The sequence below is a fragment of the Leguminivora glycinivorella genome, chromosome 2 (genome assembly GCF_023078275.1).
Source record: "Leguminivora glycinivorella isolate SPB_JAAS2020 chromosome 2, LegGlyc_1.1, whole genome shotgun sequence".
Classification (NCBI taxonomy): domain Eukaryota; kingdom Metazoa; phylum Arthropoda; class Insecta; order Lepidoptera; family Tortricidae; genus Leguminivora; species Leguminivora glycinivorella.
Genome location: NC_062972.1, coordinates 14,540,758 through 14,560,551, shown reverse-complemented (window position 1 = coordinate 14,560,551; position 19,794 = coordinate 14,540,758). Strand labels below are relative to the sequence as shown.

Here is a 19,794-nt window from a genome sequence, read left to right as displayed (position 1 = left end):
CGTATCACTGGTATCCCTGAAATAAAACTAGAAATTCTTAATAATATTTTTGTATTTACATAAAATATTAAACATAATAGGTGTTCAAATATTTTCAGCATCATGACACTTTTGGGGAAATAATGCTCAGTACAGCGAAAGTTGTGATGACCACAATACCGTAGTGTTGGGGAAGGTCGGAAGAGCTCGTTTCTGTAAATAAAGAAACATACATTATACAAACAATAGGTATTTTATAGGACAAGCACAAGTTTATTGGACATTTTAGTCTTGCAATGTAATCGAGAATACGTTGCTAAAATTCAGTTTCGTCATGTGACAACGAGTATAGAGAGCATTGATGTTTTCAAGTACCTATATACTCGATTATTATTCGTACTATTACCTACCCATCAGTAAGGGTAAAGTCAGGTAAAAATTTATAAAAGGTTATAAATATATCGTTAAAAATCACATTTAAAACTTTCAACTAATAATCTCATTGGAAACAAATGGGCTGTCAAGTAGCCAGCGAAGGTAATCGCTTAAAAATATACCTACTGCGTTTATCTACTATCAATTTGGGTTCGTTTTAGCATACAACTGACGATTAGTATTGTCTAGACCTACCTATGATAATGCTCCTCTCCCTTCTATGCGTGCCAATGACGGCGATACATCGGAGCTTCATATTGGGTTTCGCCGGCGCCGTCAAACCCAGGGTAGACACCAGCAGTCCTTGCGGGGCTGGCTTGGCGCCATACGCGATTAACCAGGAGCGGTCCGTCACCTTAGAAAAAAATAAATAAATTGATCTGTATAGTATACCTTAAAGCAGACGACCTAAAACTGCGTTTGGGAACCCCTGGTCTAGAATCTATTCGGAGATTCGTAGAATGTATTCCTAATACACACATTAGGAAACATTTTACAATTTAGGTACATTATATCTATTACCAAGCCCCACATAGAAATACTTTAAGGTACAGGGGGTCGAAGTGGCCCCCCTATACCTTACATAATTATATTTTTAACCCCCGACGTTAAAACGAATGTCACTGTCTGTCTGTCTGTCTGTTTGTCTGTCTGCGTGTGTGTGTGTCTGTCTGTGGCATCGTTGCTCCCTAACGGTGAACCGATTTCGATTTACCTAGTTTTTTTTTTTGTTTGAAAGCTGAGTTAGTCGGGAGTGTTCTTAGCCATGTTTTATGAAAATCGGTCCGATATGTCGCGGTCGGGGTTTTTTCAAAATTTTAATTTTGTGGTTAGGTTATTGACATGAAATAAGTAGTAGATCTTTCGTAGTCTGGGTTTAAGTTGTAGTAATGTAGAATTGCCGGTTATCTCACTTTGCTCACGCTCTCACATGTAAAATAGAGTGTTTACGAAAGTAAATTATTTAGAGAGTAAACGCGAGTTGGATAAGACGACGTGGCCAGAATGTTAAACTTGATACTTTACATAGATACTATTTATACCTATAGCTAGCCGCACTGGCTGTAAGCGAAGGTAAGCACATTTATTATCTGAGTCAAATATATAACACCGACGTAGAAGTACCTTCAGTGCGTTCACAGCAGGATGGGGTTAAGACCTCGTGGAAGGTTTGGTCAATTAGGTACGGGTTAAATACTTACTTCTGGTTTGGGGCAAAGCAGCTGACATACAGACTATCTTTGTATTACAAAAGAGAGCCATTCGTTCTATTTACAACTTAGGAACACGTGAATCAGTAAGAGAACTCTTCAAAGAAATTAATATCTTAACTGTAGCTTCCCAATACATTTATGATAGTATAATTTATGTTGTTAAGAATTTAGACTGTTTCACTAAGAATTCTGATATCCATAATTATAACACTAGAAACAAAAATAAGCTTGCCATAAAGAAGTTTCGTGTCCGTAAAGTACAGAAGTCATTTGTTGGGCAATGCATTCATTTTTATAATAAGTTACCTGACACTGCTTTGAGATTACCCCTCCCAGCTCTTAAGAACTACTTAAAAAAATCATTGATGTTAAAGGCTTATTACAGAGTCGAGGACTATTTGACAGACAAACATGCATGGCCCGAACCAGAAACTACAAAAAACTAATAGCAATTAAAATAATTGTATTATGTATAGAGGACACAGTTCAGATAAGAAAGCACATCAAATATTTTATATTTTATGTTGTGTAGGTAAATTACATATTTAATGATATTGAGATTCATATTATCTTTTTCTTCTATGACAATTTGATATGTTTTCTCTGAAGAAGAACGACGTATTATTAAGCAATAATATAATTTATTGAAATTGATTTCCATAGAGTACCTAGCTGTTCATATTCTTTGATGAATACTTTTGCATGTTAAATTGTATGTTGTTATTTAATGCATGTTAATTATAAGATGTAATGTTTTGAAAAGAAGTTGCCCGCCGAGTTTCTTGCCGGTCCCATAGTGGATACCCCCCTCCCAACTGAGGGGGGACTGAAATCTTCTCGAGGCTGAGGCGTAGGGTTAGAGCCGGCGTAGCTTTATTTGACGTTCATATGCGCATTGTAATATGCCTACTTGAAAAATAAATAATTCATTTTCATTTTCATTTTCATTTTCCAATTTAACTGGACTCATTAGTACAACGTAAATTGATGCTAAGAAAGCTTAATTATATCTGGTCTACAACATATTATCTACCTATTGCTATTTATGTTACTGAGGTCAAGTACCTACTTACGCCGAATGTTTATTTATTGCCAACTTTTTTTCTCTAAAAGCATTTTATTGTGTGCGTGTACCTATAATTTCATCTAAGAAATAATCTACATATACATAATATAATAATCGTACACCAATATAAATATTTTATATACGTAGGTATGTTACACACCTTCTGTCCATCGATGAGCCACTGCAAGTCGGGCGCCGGGAAAGCTTTGGCCGAAGAGCAATTTACGTCCAGAGGCTCGTTGAGACGATAGGGCCGCTCGTGACCTGTTATATATGGACTTTCACGTGGAAAATCTGAAAAACAAAGGGATATTTGGTTTAATTTTGGCAGGCAGATTAATATTATGACAGCGCTGCTTGTCTAATCACAACATAATAGTTATTTGTTTTACAAGGGGGCAAAGTTGTTGTTTAACCGCACGTGCCAATATTGATACCCGAGCAAGCGAAAGATTCCAATATTGAACCGCGGGCGTAGCGACGAGTGGTTCAAAAAGTGGAATTTTGAGCGTTGCGAGGGTATCAAGGCACGAAGGTTAAACAAACTTTGCCACCGAGTGAAACACAAAATTTTTCACCACACCAACACTATGAAAATATGAACTGTAAAACGTTATTTAACGTTTATGATTCAAAATCATCATTTATACGTGAATTCCAACACACTATTGCTTTAGACATCAAGTTAAAATTTGTATGAAATTACTTTGCACTCTTGTGGATAAACTCAATTTTGCTATCTGCTTTCGAATAGCAAAGAACGCCTTTATCAGTTGGGTGGTGAAATAGTTATTTGTTATACAAGGGGGCAAAGTTGTATTTTAACGTCGAGTGTGGAATTGAAAAACGAGCAAGTTAAAGGATTCTATAGTTGAACCACGAGCGAAGCGAGTGGTTCGAGAATAGAATCCTGAACTTGCGAGTTTTTCAATACACGAGAAGTAAAATACATTTGCACCCGAGTGTAACACAAAACTTTTTCTCTCACTATAGCGAGGAAACTACAACGCAAAAAATGCGTTTATCACTGCTTCCAGTAGTTCCACAGGTGGTAAATCATCTTTATTACTAGATTCACCTACTTTTATCAATTTTAAAGCAGTTAATTTGACTTTATTCAAGGTCAAATTACTTTACCCACTAGTGGATAAAATGCGTTTTTACCCGCTGGTATTAAAGGACAAAACACGTGTTTCCGAGCTAGTGAGGGGAAAACAAAATTACGTACCTAATAGTGCAATTGATGGTGCCATAACCCATTGCTTGATAACTGTAAGTCCGTTTTCACATTATCCGATCCGATATCGGATGCCGGAAGGATTTCAATGGAAGAAATCCAAGATGGCGCCTGTAATGTATGGGATATCGGTCCGACATCCGATATCGGATCGGATAATGTGAAAACGCACTAACGCTATTGTAATATCAGCAATACTAAAGCTGCAACTCCGATTAAACTGTAACGTGGATGTAAGGCCCGATTTAGACGGCGTGCGAACTCGCATGCGATTTTAATTACATTGCGGGCTGTTGAGGTTACATACAATTATGCACAGCCATCAAATACCGCAATGTAATAAAACTCGTATGCTAGTTCTCGTACCGTCTAAATGAGCCCTCAGACTCCTGATTGCCCTGACCCATGTAAAGCGACGGTTCAAATAAACGAAGTAGGTACCTACACGTCAATGATTCGAGAAGTTTTTTTTTTCAAATTCATTATTGACTGAAGTGTATAAATAAGTAGCGTAGATCTTCAATTAATAGGTAGGTATACGTTTTGATTCGGACAATTTGTTTTTGTACGATGTTTTCGTCTGTCTTCGCAATAATCAACTGAATCTCGTGAAGTGATAAATTTCTATGCTCAAAAAATACTGAGCTTAGAAATTTAATTAAAGAAATGAAATTTCATACCTACGTAACTACAATGTCATTATCTGTTATAACGAAGTCTAGTTCATCTATCTTCATCAATTAATTCAAGTCGAGACACTCAGAAACTAGCTTACCGCGCGTTTGATATAACTTATGAATTTTAAAGTGTCTGGGAGAGAGCGGACCTAACTCTGGAAAAGTTACCTAGATCCTAGATATGAGGCGACACTGCACTGCTGTCGAGTTATGAGAACCATAACTTAAGTATTCGTTTAAAGTGTCTTTAAGCGGGACAAACGACCGGTATAAAACGAAAAAAAATACCAGTGCGAAATTAGTTTGCTTATGACAGCAAAATAACTCTCTTTTTCGAGTTCGAGTAGGACGCAAACTAAGTAGTCCTACTACTAGTAGAGGATTAAGGATATTACTCGACCCAAAGGCTACCTTTAGTTGTCTGGAAGAGATCACTCTTTAGCGATAAGGCCGCCAGTTGTCTGTCTCTATAATGAATCAGGTTTCTCTAACCTGTATTTTTATTGAGGTGTAGGAGTATATGTAGTAGTACCTAATAGTGTATGTAGGAGTACCTAGGTAGATAAAGATGGCATTTTGTCTACATGGTAATTTCTTACGCTTCCTAGGTATATACCCTCCTAAATATAAATATAATTTAGGTAACGTGGGTAGGACCGAGTAAGTTTGAGCATGTTAGTACAAGTAACTGACGAATCTTACTAACAATTCTACCATCACTTACAGGCTGTTAAATGTCAATTTCGAATTTCGCGCCTTGCGAATCCGTCTCGCGCTTGACGATCCTTACGTCAATGTCATGTCACTTGTCTTGTTTTAGCGGCTACTCTGTGACACATGTTTTACGAGTGTATTTTTATAAATTAGCTTATAATTAAACGTTATTTCTAGTAAACTCTCGTTTAATTCATCAGGTTTAGGGCCCAGTAAAGCCCAGAAAAGAAGACAGTGCAATAACTCTCAGAAAAAGTGATAATTTGTGGACATAAAAATCGGCCTGGAACAATCAGTGACTTGCAGTTTTTATTTCGTCAAATAAGTGTTATTTCGTTTGTGTTAACCAATAAAACACTTGAAAATGGCATCGAATAGCCAAATGGCATTAATTGAAAAATTAACCGGCCGTGCTAACTACGCTACATGGCGATTTGCAGTAAAAACTTATCTTCAACACGAAGAGTTGTGGGATTGTGTTGAACCGGCTGAAGGTGCAAAAGTAGATACAAAACTAGACACAAAAGCAAAATCAAAGATAATTCTTCTTGTGGATCCTACAAATTATGTGCACATTCAGGAGGCCAGCACCGCCAAAGAAGTATGGGAGAAACTGTCAAGTGCGTTCGACGACTCTGGGCTGACACGCCGAGTCGGCTTGCTGCGTGATCTTTGTAATACCTCGTTAAATGGATGTCAAAATGTAGAAGAATATGTGAGCAAAATTATGAACACTGCACATAAGCTCCGGAACATAGGCTTCAAGGTAGATGATGAATGGCTCGGAACACTGCTACTCTCCGGTCTACCAGAATCGTATCAGCCTATGATCATAGCTATTGAAAGCTCTGGCATGAAAATTACCTCTGACTCTGTGAAATCAAAATTATTGCAAGATGTCAGATGTACTGAGATGGATTCAACAGTATTTCTTGCTAATAAGAAGACACATAGAAGTAACAAGAAGCAGACTAAAGGGCCTAGGTGCTATTCTTGCAATAAATATGGCCATAAAAGCCCAGAGTGCAAAGAAAAGCCAAAGAATGCACAGCATCATAGTCACAGGTCAAGCAGTGCGTCATACGCTGCAGTGTTCATAGCTACAACAAGTCAAGATGATGTGTGGTATATAGACTCAGGAGCAGCTTATCATCTTACTAAGGATAAAAATTTGCTACAAAATGAGACAACCCCTGTGATAAAGAATATTAAAGTTGCCAACAAAGAAGTGGTATCTGTGCATAGCTCAGGACAAGTAACTTTAGATACTTGTGATGATAAAGCCAAGGAGCACAAAGTGCTATTTACAAATGTACTGTATATTCCTGAGCTGGCTAACAATCTTCTTTCCGTCAGTCAGATTGCAAAAACTGGAGGCAGAGTGAATTTTCACGACACAGGCTGTACTATAACAAACAAGAGAGGTCAGATAGTAGCTACAGGAACTCACATCAACAACATGTACCGGCTAGATATGCCTGAAAAAGGCTATGCATGCATGTCTGAGGTTGAAAAAGAAGAGGATACTTACCGGTGGCACCAGAGAATGGGACATCTTAACTTTCAGAGTCTAAATAAAATGACTGAAAATGCTGAAGATGTAAATTTCTCAGAGAAAATAGAAAATCTGACATGCATAACATGCAAGGAAGGTAAACAGACCCGATTACCTTTTAAAAGTGAAGGCCCCAAAGCTGAAAGTTTACTAGAAGTGGTTCACTCTGACTTATGTGGGCCCATGGAAACTCCGTCGCTTGGTGGAGCCAAATACTTCATTACATTTGTTGATGATTTCTCAAAGAAAGTGTATGTGTACTTTCTCCACAACAAATCAGATGCTTTAGAAAAATTTAAAGAATTTAGAAATGAAGTAGAGAACCAGCTCAATGTCAGGATCAAGGTGATTCGTACGGATGGTGGAACCGAATATGTCAACAAGAAATTCTCCGACTACTTGAAAGGTGCAGGTATCATACACCAAACAACCACACCGTATAGCCCAGAGAGCAATGGGGTCTCAGAGCGAATGAACAGAAGCTTAGTCGAACGAGCAAGATGTATGCTTCAGAACGCCAATTTACCAAAGAAATATTGGGCTGACGCAGTTCACACCGCTGCCTATGTGATCAACCGCTCTCCGACTAAGTCGTTATCATTCAAAACTCCTGAAGAAATGTGGTCTGGACGAAAGCCAAATGTGAAACACATGCGCATATTTGGCTGTGAAGCTATGGTCCACCTGCCCAAGGAGAAACGCAAGAAGTGGGATCCCAAAGCACACAAAATGATTTTCATAGGATATTGTGATCATTCTAAAGGTTACCGATTTATAGTACCGGGGACTACTACAGTGATAAAGAGCAGAGATGCTATATTTCTAGAGTCTACTGTCAAGAGAGATTATGTTCCTGTTGAAATATCTTCAAAAGATTCGGCAGAAAACAATAATACTCATGAGATGTCAAAGGAAAGTGTCAGTGATACAGATAATTCAAGTTTTGACACCTCATATGATACAGTATGTGAAAACAGATCCACCTCAGATAGTGACTATGTACCTGATACTTCTCTGGATACACCGATAGTCAATAAGATGGAGCTGAGACCTAGACAGAATAAGGGTACTAAGAGATCAGAAGAAAGTACTTATCTGTGCTTAAATGCCATACCTCCGGAAAATGTTCCTGCTTCATATAAAGAAGCGATCAAGTCACCAGCTGCAGAAAAGTGGAGAAAATCCATAAAAGAAGAATTGGATGCTCATGAGATAAACAATACCTGGACATTGGTAGAAAAACCCCCAAATGCTAAAGTCATAGGATGCAAATGGGTGTTCCGTATCAAAGAAGAACCAACAGGTCAGCGTTACAAATCACGCCTGTGTGCTAAGGGATATGCACAGACAGCAGGTATTGATTATCAAGAAACCTTCGCACCAACTGTAAGGTATGATTCTATTCGATTACTACTCTCTGTGGCTGTTCAACAAAATCTCAAAATGGTCCAACTAGACGTCAAGACAGCTTTCCTTTATGGTGAGCTTGAGGAAACCATATACATGACTCCCCCAGAAGGACTCCCTCATGAAGAAAATATGGTATGTAAACTTAACAAATCATTATATGGTTTAAAGCAAGCGCCCCGATGTTGGAACAGCAAATTTGATTCAGTGTTGAAAAAGTTTGGCTTTGTCAATAGTAAAGCTGACCAGTGTGTCTATATTGGTCAAGTTCATAATAAGAAATGTTATCTATGTCTATATGTTGATGATGGATTATTATTCTCGACAGATGAAACAGTTTTAAAAACAGTAACTACTGAATTGAATAAAGTTTTTAAAATTAAGATTCTGGATAAGCCTAGCAATTTTGTTGGGATGCAAATTGAAAGGTCCAATGACTATATATTTATTCATCAAACAAGATACATAGAGCTAATGTTGAATAAATTTAACATGCATGATGCTAATACCAACAGTGTTCCGGTCGACCCTCACATGAAGTTGCAAAAAGGAGAAGAAGAGCCTGAGAGGAGTCTGCCATATAGAGAAGCAGTGGGATCCCTCATGCACCTGGCAATTGTGAGTCGACCAGATATAATGTTTGCCGTCAACCTGGTGAGTCGATTTCTTAATTGCTATAATCAAACACATTGGAATGCGGTGAAAAGAATTTTCAAATATTTGAAAGAGACTAAAGATCACGGTCTCTATTACAAAAAGTCTAATGAGTCCTCCGAAGTTACCGGTTATAGCGATGCTGACTATGCTAATGACCTAGACTCCCGTCGTTCAGTAACCGGTTATGTCTTTATAAAAAGTGGAGCTACAGTAACTTGGTCTAGTCAAAGACAGCAAACCGTGGCCCTCTCAACGACCGAGGCTGAATTTATGGCTGCTTGCGCAGCTACTAAGGAAGCAATGTGGATCAAACAATTTCTCAGCGACATTGGTGAATACAAACAAGATTCTCTGTGTCTTCACTTAGACAATCAAAGTGCCATTAGTGTTATCAAAAATGTGAACTTTCATAAAAGGTGTAAACACATTGAAGTGAAATATTATTTTATTAAGGAAAAGTATCAGCAAAAGATTATCACTTTAAAAGCTGTTAGCAGCAAAAATCAATATGCTGATATTCTCACAAAAGCTTTGTCAAAAGATACATTTAATTTTCTCAGATCCAAACTTGGAATGTGTTCACTTGGAGCTATATGATTATTTTTTTCTTTGTTTAAACTTGTGCTTATGTTACAGTTGCACTATTGTTAAAACTAAATATTGTATTATTGTTGTTTAGAGTAACTTGTAAGGCTCGAATTCAAAGGGAGTGTTAAATGTCAATTTCGAATTTCGCGCCTTGCGAATCCGTCTCGCGCTTGACGATCCTTACGTCAATGTCATGTCACTTGTCTTGTTTTAGCGGCTACTCTGTGACACATGTTTTACGAGTGTATTTTTATAAATTAGCTTATAATTAAACGTTATTTCTAGTAAACTCTCGTTTAATTCATCATAAACAGCTCCTGAGTGTGTGTAGGTAACTTAATATTACAGAATTCCAAACAAAATATGAAGCAGGTAGTGTAAGTATAGTTCCTGACCTGACCTTTCTTACTTGACATATTTCTATTTATAGACACGTTACTCAAGCCAAGCTCAAGCATATCAGATATTTTAAGCGCTTTGGTTTGTCAGGTATTGATTGTACTTTCATTCCAATATGTGGGTCAATGAGGGATGATAGAATTCCTAATCTTGTTTCACATTTCTTTATGCAAACCTTGCTTGAAAGTGTTTGCAAAATGGGAGTATTTTCCGTCGACACAATAAAATTCCGAAATTTAGCACTCTTTAGGCACTGGTCCCACCGCGAGCTAGTAAACTATGAGCTATCAGCTATAAAAACGAATAAAAGATAATCACTCCCGTGTAAATAAGATAGCTCAAAGGGTTGTCTATTGTTTGCCCGACAGTCATTTAACATAATATTCATATGCCCGAATCTAACTTGCCTGAATTTCATTTGCCCGAATGGGTGCCCGATTGATATTCCGAAATAAAATACGCCGATTTTTGTTACGCCGACAACGATTCGCCGACGTCTGTTTTGGCCGAATAACGATTAGAAGATTCTCATTTCGCATAATATTCGTTCGTAAACGGAGTCGGTAGGCAGAAATTTGATACGCCGATTTACTTTTCGACGAATAATCATTCAGTAATTGTAAAAATTGGCCGACACGAAATTGGTCGAAACACAATAGGTCGAGTGATCTTTTTTTTTTTTGGTGAGTTTACTGGAGCCTGGAATTTGCGTACAAAGTGTTCTGCGGATTCAAAAGTCTAGTTGTTAGATCGTTTATAAGATTAATTCACATTTATTTCATTTACTTATTTATATTACTCATCATGTTCCGATTCTAAGGATTAATTTAAATTATGTATTGTTGTTTTCAACTCATCAAATTTTTTCAAGAACATAATGTTGCCAGTATATGTAAATTATTCCCGCAACGAAAAGAATTTCACTTTATACATTGTTTAAGACCCCCCCCCCTTTCTTCCCGTGGGTGTCTTTCTGATAGCAGATTCATTCTCTAGTACTTCAAGTAGTGTCGTCTCTGTGATAATTACGCATTTCGATGATTCTGCCAAATCACATTATGGAAATTGACTTTTCTGGTCGCTAATTTGGATGACAAATGATGGTATGGAATGTGGTAATTACTGATGTCGATGATTCTGACAAATGACATTATGGAAACTGACTTCATGGGAAACAAATTTTCTGGCACTTGATTAATATAGTAAACAATGATTATGGCCAGGCATCGGACAAAAAGTGCCTATGACGTCAAACCACTTATAGGATGATTTTAAATAGTATCTATGATTTTCATTATCACAACAATTATCACTTATCTGTTTATCAACCTCGTTATTAAACGATATCGCCACTTGAAATGAGTAAGTTGTTTTTGTAAATATCCCTTCAATTAATTTCAAATAATCGTACTTTATGTTAACAAATCTCGTGAATACATATTTTATTCACTAACATCATCCTACCTGTATTATGAATTCCATAGATTTATTTACGATTATTTTGTTACTTCATTAATACTACTTTGTTACTACATGTCACACGGAATTTTAAATACCAACATCCTGTGTAGAAGATTACCTACGTCATTTTTACGTCATCCGCACTTTTTGTCCGATGCCTGATTATGGCATAAGATGTTATGAGAAACAATATTATGATTGTTGAATAGGGTGGCAAATAAAATTATGGCAAATGAAATTCTGGCAAATGGGGGTATCCCAGCTCAAAGCTTACTAGCTCGCGGTGGGACCAGTGGCTAACACTCAAAATTTTCAATGCTAAATAATAGTTATTTGTTTTACAAGGGAGCAAAGTTGTTGTTTAACCGCACGTGCCAAAATTGATACCCGAGCAAGCGAAAGATTCCAATATTGAACCGCGAGCATAGCGAGTGGTTCAATAAGTGGAATCTTGAGCGTTGCGAGGGTTTCAAGGCACGAAGGTTAAACAAACTTTGCCACCACACCAACACGAACCAAAATTTTTTCACCACACCAACACGAACAAAATACTAACTGTAAAACATTAAACTAAATCAAATTCAACAATTTATCCAATAATTATGATTCAAAATTATCATTTATAGGTAAATTCTACCAGTCAAATTAAGACATCAAGTTAAAATTTTTATGAAATTACTTTGCACTCTTGTGGATAAAATGCAATTTTGCTATCTGTTTTCGAATACCAAAGTAAGCCTTTAACAGTTGGTGTGGTGAAAAATATTTTACTAACAATTGTTAAGATAACAATTGCTAGGTTTTTGGGAAATGGAAAAGTTCGCTCATACCTTTCAATATGTCAACGGGTAACCTAACGCATTGAAGTACATGCAAAATTCTTCCCGTACACTGTAAAGCTATATACCTAAATGTATTAAATAGTTATTACACTAACGATTATAAATTGTCGAAAATAAGTAAAAGAAACACTAGGTCTGCTATGAAGGTGAGACTAATACAACCATCAGCAAAAAATTATTATGTGAAAAGAGCAAAAGAATATATATTATACCCAAGATTTATAACGAATATTCTTTTCTACTGGGAACACCTAAAATCAGTATAGGTAGTTTAAAATCAAAATTGAAAGAAATTTTACTGCAAAAATATGAAAGTTAACTAAGCACCTTACTTATTTTCGGCTCTTAGCTAGTGCCTACCTTTACTTGTAAAAATAAAGAAGAAAAAAAAATAGAAAAGAAAAATAATAAAAAACAAATATACCTATTTAAGTGAGTCTTCCAGTGTCTCGTCGCATAAGATTTATTTTTATTTTATTTTATTTTTCTGTTTTTGTTTATTATTGTATCTACAGTACATATCTACACGCTGTCTCACATGATAAGCTTTAGGTATGAAAGCAGAAGTATTTTAAATGTATGTAATTTGTCATTACTTAACATAAGGTAACCTGTTGCTGGGGGCCGATTTTTGAGTCTCACGCGTTTGAATTCAGAAAATTGTCACTGAAAATAATAAGCAAGTCACCGTTTACAACCGGTATTTTAGTAACAAAATTCCGTATGCGAGATTCAAAGGTCGCCCCCTGGACAAATAGTGTACCTACCTACATACCTTTACTTTTAGAAATAGATTGAGCGCAACGCCAACAAACTGCTCCGCAGTTTGGCGAAACATTAATGTAAGGTACCCACAGTAAAGTAAATAAGTAAATATTACCCACAGTAAAGTAAATTGTAATTTTTGATAAATCAATAAAAAAAAAAATTGATATCCACAGGGCTAGAGCAATATACCTACTTCACACCTACTAAAAAGGTTATTATTTTAGTAAAGTGAAATAATAGTAACTTAATTCTAATGAACACAAGTCAAATTATAATCTAATGAAAATATTTCAACTTGTGCTATCTTTGTCACACCACTATACAGTATGTAAACCAACGAAAACTATTTACTGAAGCCTGTTAATATTTAAGTTACACAGAGCAACTTTTACTATGGGACCAACACCCAAAACGCGAAATAAAAATTTACTCTCCCATAGGAAATACTTACTATAAAATAAAACTACCTATGAAACTGTCAGAAGATATTTTCCTGATTTCGGGGTTGATCCCATAGTAACAGTTTCTCAGTATCACTTGGACATTTACGGGTTACAGTAAATGGTTTTCGTTAGTTTACATACTGTATACATAAATTAAAACCGAAATAAATTACACATATGAAAGAAAAAGTGACCAAGGCCTCTAGTGCCTGAGGCTGGAAACGAACCAGCGTACTCTGCAATCGCGGCAGATGCCTGTTTATCCGCTCGGCCACCCAGGTCACAGTTGCTGAGGTCGAAATTATCTCTCATACGAGTAATCTATACAAGAACTCGTAGCACCCTCTGACCATCTCTAGGGGTAGAACGGTATGTTTCTTGCCCCCCATGTGAACCAAACTCATGGGAATCAGCCTCTGGCACTAGATTCCTTGGTCGATTTTTCTTTCATATGTGGCATTTATTTCGGTTTTAATAGTAACTTACGTCAACTTTGACTCCATCAAGCCTATGAGCATGCTGCGGCGGGCGCAGCCGCGGCATATACCTATAAAACTCTTCTGTGTCCCGATACCACTTGACGGAGTACAGCTTACCGCCCTCCAAATCGTAATCACATGTTAATGAGGCAGACTCGCCCCGCTGTTTGAGAGGTGGGACGGTAATGCCTAGCACTCGTAGGCACAACAGACCTGTGGGTAGAGAATATCCTCTTGAGCATAACATTTTCAGTTAAATGTCGAATATTTCGAACACAATATAATGTGTAGATTTATAACTTCATAATAATAATAATAATAATATAAGCCTTTTATTCAGACAAATTGTTTTGTACAAATTACTTACATTTCTTTTACAGTTTATAAAATTTTAGTTTTACATTTAATATTCATACTTTGGTTTCAGACAACATCGGTTTGGTCTGTTTGCCGTTTGGCAAAGGCCTCTTCCATCCCTTTCCATTTTTCCCTATCTCTCGCCAATCTGGTCCAGAGTCTCCCCGCGAACTTTACTATTTCATCTTCCCATCTCATTTTTGGTGGTCCTTGCTTTCTTTTTCGGCCTTTTAGGAACCACCATATGATTCTTTTGCTCCACTTTTCTTTGCTCCTGATCATATGTCCAGTCCACCTCCATTTTAGTGTTTTAACTTTAATGGTCACATCTTCCACGCGTGTTTTTGATCTGATAAGCTTATTTCTTATCCTGTCTTTTAGTTTGACTCCAATCATGCTTCTTTCCATGGACCGTTGACAAACTTGTAGTTTATTTAAATTTCTTTTCGTTAGAGTCCACGTTTGGCATCCGTAAGTTAAGACCGGTAGAATGCATGTGTTGAACAATTTCCTCTTTGAAGCTAAACTGATTTCTTTGTTCTTCATTACTTCTCTCATAGACCAGTACCGTCTCCATGCATTTGTAGTTCTTCTAGCAACCTCTTTGTCCATCTGGTTCTCCATGGATATTGTTTGACCCAAGTATATGTATTCGTCTACATATTCAATTGTTTCTTGGTTTACTCTTATTGGTATCTTGATAGAGTTCGTCATTGTTTTAGTTTTTTCTGCATTCATTGTCAGTCCCATTTCCTCACTCTCATGAGTTAGTTCTTTGAGCATGCTTTGCAGGTGTTCGGCTCGTCTTGCTATCAACACTAGGTCGTCTGCGAAACGTAGATGTGTTAGAGTGGTACCATTTATTTTTAGTCCATATTTGGGATTGCTATCCCAATTGAGATTCCGAAATATTTCTTCGAGCACTGCGGAGAATATTTTTGGAGAAAGGGGATCCCCTTGTCGGACTCCTTTGTTTATTTTGATCTCTTCCCCCTTGCTTTCTAACTGTATTCTAGCAGTGCTGGCTTCGTATATTTTCCTTATTACTCTAATGTACTTCAGCATTACACCTTGCTCTTTCAGAGATTCCCAAATTTTATTATGTATGAGCGAGTCGAAGGCTTTGCTGTAGTCAACATATGCTATGTAGAGTGGGATTCGAAATTCGTTGCACTTTTCTACTAGTTGCCGTACAGTAAAGATGTGATCCAAAACCGAAAAGTCGCGTCTAAACCCGGCCTGTTCCTCTGGTTGGTTTTCGTCGAGCACATTCGTTAGTCTATTTAGTATTATTTTAGCAAATATTTTATAGACATTTGACATCAAACTGATTGGTCTATAGTTGTTTATGTTATTAGGGTCACCTTTCTTGAATAACAATATAATGTTTGAGGTAGTCCATTGAGTAGGTATTATTTCTTTCGTGATTATTTCGTTGAAAAGCGACGTTAGTACTGGAATCGTACTTTCTTTGGTAGCAATGATAAGCTCATTAGTTATGCCATCTGGTCCGGGAGATTTCTCCTTTTTTGAGAGGTGGTGGCCCTTTCGACTTCGGTTTCTAATATAGGTGGTATTTCCTCTTCCTCGCCTTGTTCCAGGTTTACTCTATTCTGTCTGTCAGTCATTTCGTAAAGATCCCTGTAGAACGTTGTAGCTACTTTTAATATGTTTTGTCTCCTTGATTCGCAAACATCTGTGTGGTTGTTGTTTACTTTGGTAATCCAACTTTTTTTGTGGTCTAAGTCCTTCCATGCTTTTTTGATACCTCCATTTTTGCTAACATGTTCTTCTATAATACGTTCCCTGTACTTTTTTCTATCTTTTCTTAAATTTGCTTTTATTAGTTTACTTAGTGCCGCTATGTGGTTCCTTGTTTGTCTGCTCTTGTTAGTTTCCTTTATAAGATTTGCTCTTTTTTCTATTAATTTTCTTGTGTAATCTGTTATTTCTTCTGCTAATTTGTTACTTGTTTTTGTGAGATTATGTGTTGTTTGTTTTATTTTCCTTTCCCAAAGGTTGTATTTTTCTTGGATACTTAGATTTTTTGTTTCCAAGTTGAAGTTATTTAAGATATCCTTGCTTGCTTTATTAATCTGTTCGCACATGTTGCCAGATATCTTCAGTAGTTCTATAGTTGGATTTGGTCTTGTTTTCTTTTGTGGTTTCACTTTTAACTTAGCTCGTACCATCCTGTGATTTGTGTTAAAGTTGATGTTGCTCACAACGCCCGTATCGTCAAACTGTTTGGGCTGGTTAGTTAAGATGAAGTCGATTTCATTCTTGAAGCGTCCTCCTGGGGAAATCCAGGTCCATTTTCTCGATGCCCTCTTTTTGTACCTACTGTCTAATATAGTCAAGCCATGTTCAAAAGCGAAGTTGATAAGCTTTTGTCCGTTTCTGTTCCTTTTACCCTCTGTGTACTTGCCTAGAACATGTTCTTCACCATCTTTCCTTGAGCCTACTTTGGCGTTGAAATCACCTATGACCATGATGTGGTTATTTGAGTGTTTGTGTATTATGCTATTAAGTTTGTTGTAGAATTCGTTTATATCTTCTTTTTTTTGATTTCTGAGTAGGCGAGTACACTTGGACTATTGTCCATTCCTTGGAATAGTCTGGAAGTTTTATATTAAGGACTGCTATTCTTTCTGAAACTCCGACTATCTCCCTTATATTACTCTTCAGATGCTTTTTAATCAGAAATCCGACTCCGTTCCGCCCTGGGGTTTCTCCTATATGGTACATTATGAAGTCTTCATGTTCTTCTATCGCCTCTCCTAGTCTTCTGATCTCGCTTAGTCCTAAGATGTCCCATTTGATGGCTCTTAGGGCCAAGGTAAGCTCTGTTAGTCTTTCAGTGGTTCGTAGTGTCAGAACGTTTAGAGTTGATATGAAAATGTTTGTAATATCTTTCTTTTTGTTTGTTTTTTGGGGTTTGGTTGGGGTTTGGGTTGGAAGGTTTTGGTCAACTTTGTCCTCCACGGTGACCAACCGGCTTGGAGGTGTAGTACAGTTACTTTTAATTTCTTTGCGTTTGTTTTTGTTGCCGATGCTGTCTGCGTTTCCCTATGCCATATCTTTTCTCCATGGTGATGACCTCGCCGTCTCCCTTTGGAGTGTGTCTCCCTTCTGTATTTTCGCAGGTCCTTGATTGCTAGTTGATGTCCCATTGCTATCTTGCTGCGGGGACTGTGAGAGAGCCCTCTTCTTGCTATCATTCTTCTCTTTTACTACTAGTTTATTGTATCTTATATATGCTATATTCCCTTTTTTCTTTTCTTCGTCTAATTGTTCTTTAAGTTTTTTCCTTTCTTCTAATACCTCCTTGGGAAAATCTTCCGTAACATATACTTCGGGATTCTTTTGTTGTAGCATTTTCCTACTTTTCAGAATTTTAATTCTTTTCCATTGGGATGATAGACTGATCAGGATTGGGCTTTTGTTGGATTTACCTAATCTACGGCTAAACTGAATCTCGCTTCTTTCCAGAGTAATGCCCATGTCTCTATTCACAATTTCTATAACTTTTTCTTCCCTTTCCCAATTTTCTGCGGTAATGCCATGGAAAATGATATTTTTCAGTCTCTCCCTGTTTTCTATTTGCGAGATTTTATTTTCCAAGTGCTTGATTTTCTCCTCACTTTCTTCTTGTTTCTTTTGCATATCCATGAGCTCTTCATTTAGGGAATCTCTAAGCCTGTTATGAATAGTTTCAGTCTGCTGGTCCATCTCGTACCTCATTCTGACAAATATTTTTTCGAATGATGCTTCAGACAAATCCATTCTGTGCTAGTTTCCGAACGTACTCCTTGGCAAAATCGCTAGGATCTGATGAACAAATTATTTTTAGTGTGTGGCAACACTGTCTCTGTTGTGTCAATATTTTTTGAGACGGGTAGATATTGAATTTGCCAATCTTATGTCAATCACACTTTATTTAGCCTTAATTTTACTTCACCAGTTGTGTTCTCCAAGTAGATAACGTTTCCAGTGAATTTGCAGGTGGTTATCTTCCGTTCGGTGATTGTTTCAAACAAAATTATCACTTTTTACACTTATATGCCACTTAAAGTTGCGAGCAAGGTCTCACCCTGACAGTTGCTTTGACAGCATTATCCTATAACTTCATAATATTCCACATTAATTTTTGGAATTGAGTAGTGATTTCTAGTATAAATGCCTACTTTCTGATAATTAATTGTACTTGTAACAGTCCACATTATACGTATTTGTCATAAGTAAGCCCCTGGTAATAACTCAACCAACATTAACTAACTACCAATTGCGTTCATCAATCAGATTTCTAATATAAGGTAAGGGGCAATTGTAACTGTTCCATTTTTTCCATTATTACGCTATAAAGTTGAGTTCCACATGTATCTACTGGACACGCTTGCCATATATAACCAGTGGACACTGTAATTAAAGCAAGCGTAAAACATGAAAAAAATGGACCAGTGGCATTTGCCTCGTAGTCGAAATTGTCCCGCTGTACCTTACACCTTATTGCATTAGTCTCTTCTCATTATTCTTTTTACAATCAAGTATTATACCATTTATACCAACTACATCTAAAACAATTAATTTCCTCCTTCAATATTAAATAAATAGTTTAAGGCACAACCTGCACAAACCATACGTGCCTGAGATTCTGATAAGATAGAAAGATTGTAGGTATGGCCTCTGATTTTATTATGCTATGTCGTCCACGTACCATATATCATCATCAGCATCATGTTCGCATCATACACAACGACCTTGACTAAATAAGTTGTAAGAATTTTTCATTCAATGGTGGGTACCTAGAGTGTAACCTACCGTGTTCGTAGTGACTTTCGTCTACAAAACAGGAAAAAATTGGGATCAGCTACGCTGATGCGGTAATACGAAAACAAGTTATTATCCATTCGGGTTTATACAAAATGAAGAACATTATATATAATTGCCGTAATGAGAACACAAAAATACACATAAGTACTTAAAAACATATAAATCAATCATAAAGTAATACCTATACTTTTACCAATATAATATGGCCAAGTAAAAAATACCAGAATCATACCTACTTAAAGAAAAAGAAAATAAGTAGGTACGCAATGCTTTTGCCAGTGAATCCTACGCTCCTGAGACACGGCTTACTTATTCATAACGACATTAGACCCTATAAAAACATACATTGCTAATGTGTCCCGAATAAGGACGTAATTTTACGGTAGAACATATTTATGTCAGGCTAAGGCACGTCACACACAGTCTTAAAATTCATAATCTTAAAAAAAGACTTGTATGCAATCTGTCAGATCAATCTGAAAATTCATAATCCTAAAAAACAAGTGTGTGTGTGGACAGTCGCGAAATTGTATGGAACTCCGTGCACTCGATCTGATTTTTGTAAGATTATGATTTTTTCAGATTATGCATTTTAAGACTGTCTGTTGCCGGCCTAATTCCAACTGCCTACGTTGGCCAGCATACATAATTATTGTATTAATGTTACTTGTGCCTGATTCGAA

General features: G+C 36.8%; 1 protein-coding gene and 1 long non-coding RNA gene across 2 annotated transcripts; both read right to left on the bottom strand.

The window, feature by feature from the left end:
* Positions 1-34: 34 nt before the first annotated feature.
* LOC125237794 lies at positions 35-2,988 on the bottom strand. Its single transcript, XR_007178374.1, has 3 exons — positions 2,855-2,988; positions 610-769; positions 35-192 (listed from the first exon to the last, which is right to left on the bottom strand). It is a non-coding gene; the product is annotated as an uncharacterized LOC125237794 (long non-coding RNA).
* Positions 2,989-17,347: 14,359 nt separating this feature from the next.
* Positions 17,348-18,022, bottom strand: LOC125238525. The gene has a single exon (XM_048145861.1). It carries the CDS (start codon positions 18,020-18,022, stop codon positions 17,348-17,350), a length of 675 nt encoding a protein of 224 aa, XP_048001818.1.
* Positions 18,023-19,794: the final 1,772 nt, after the last annotated feature.

Bases quoted from the DNA above. Each gene is read 5' to 3' on its own strand.
- LOC125238525 (XM_048145861.1), bottom strand. From the start codon at position 18,022: ATGAGGTACGAGATGGACCAGCAGACTGAAACTATTCATAACAGGCTT.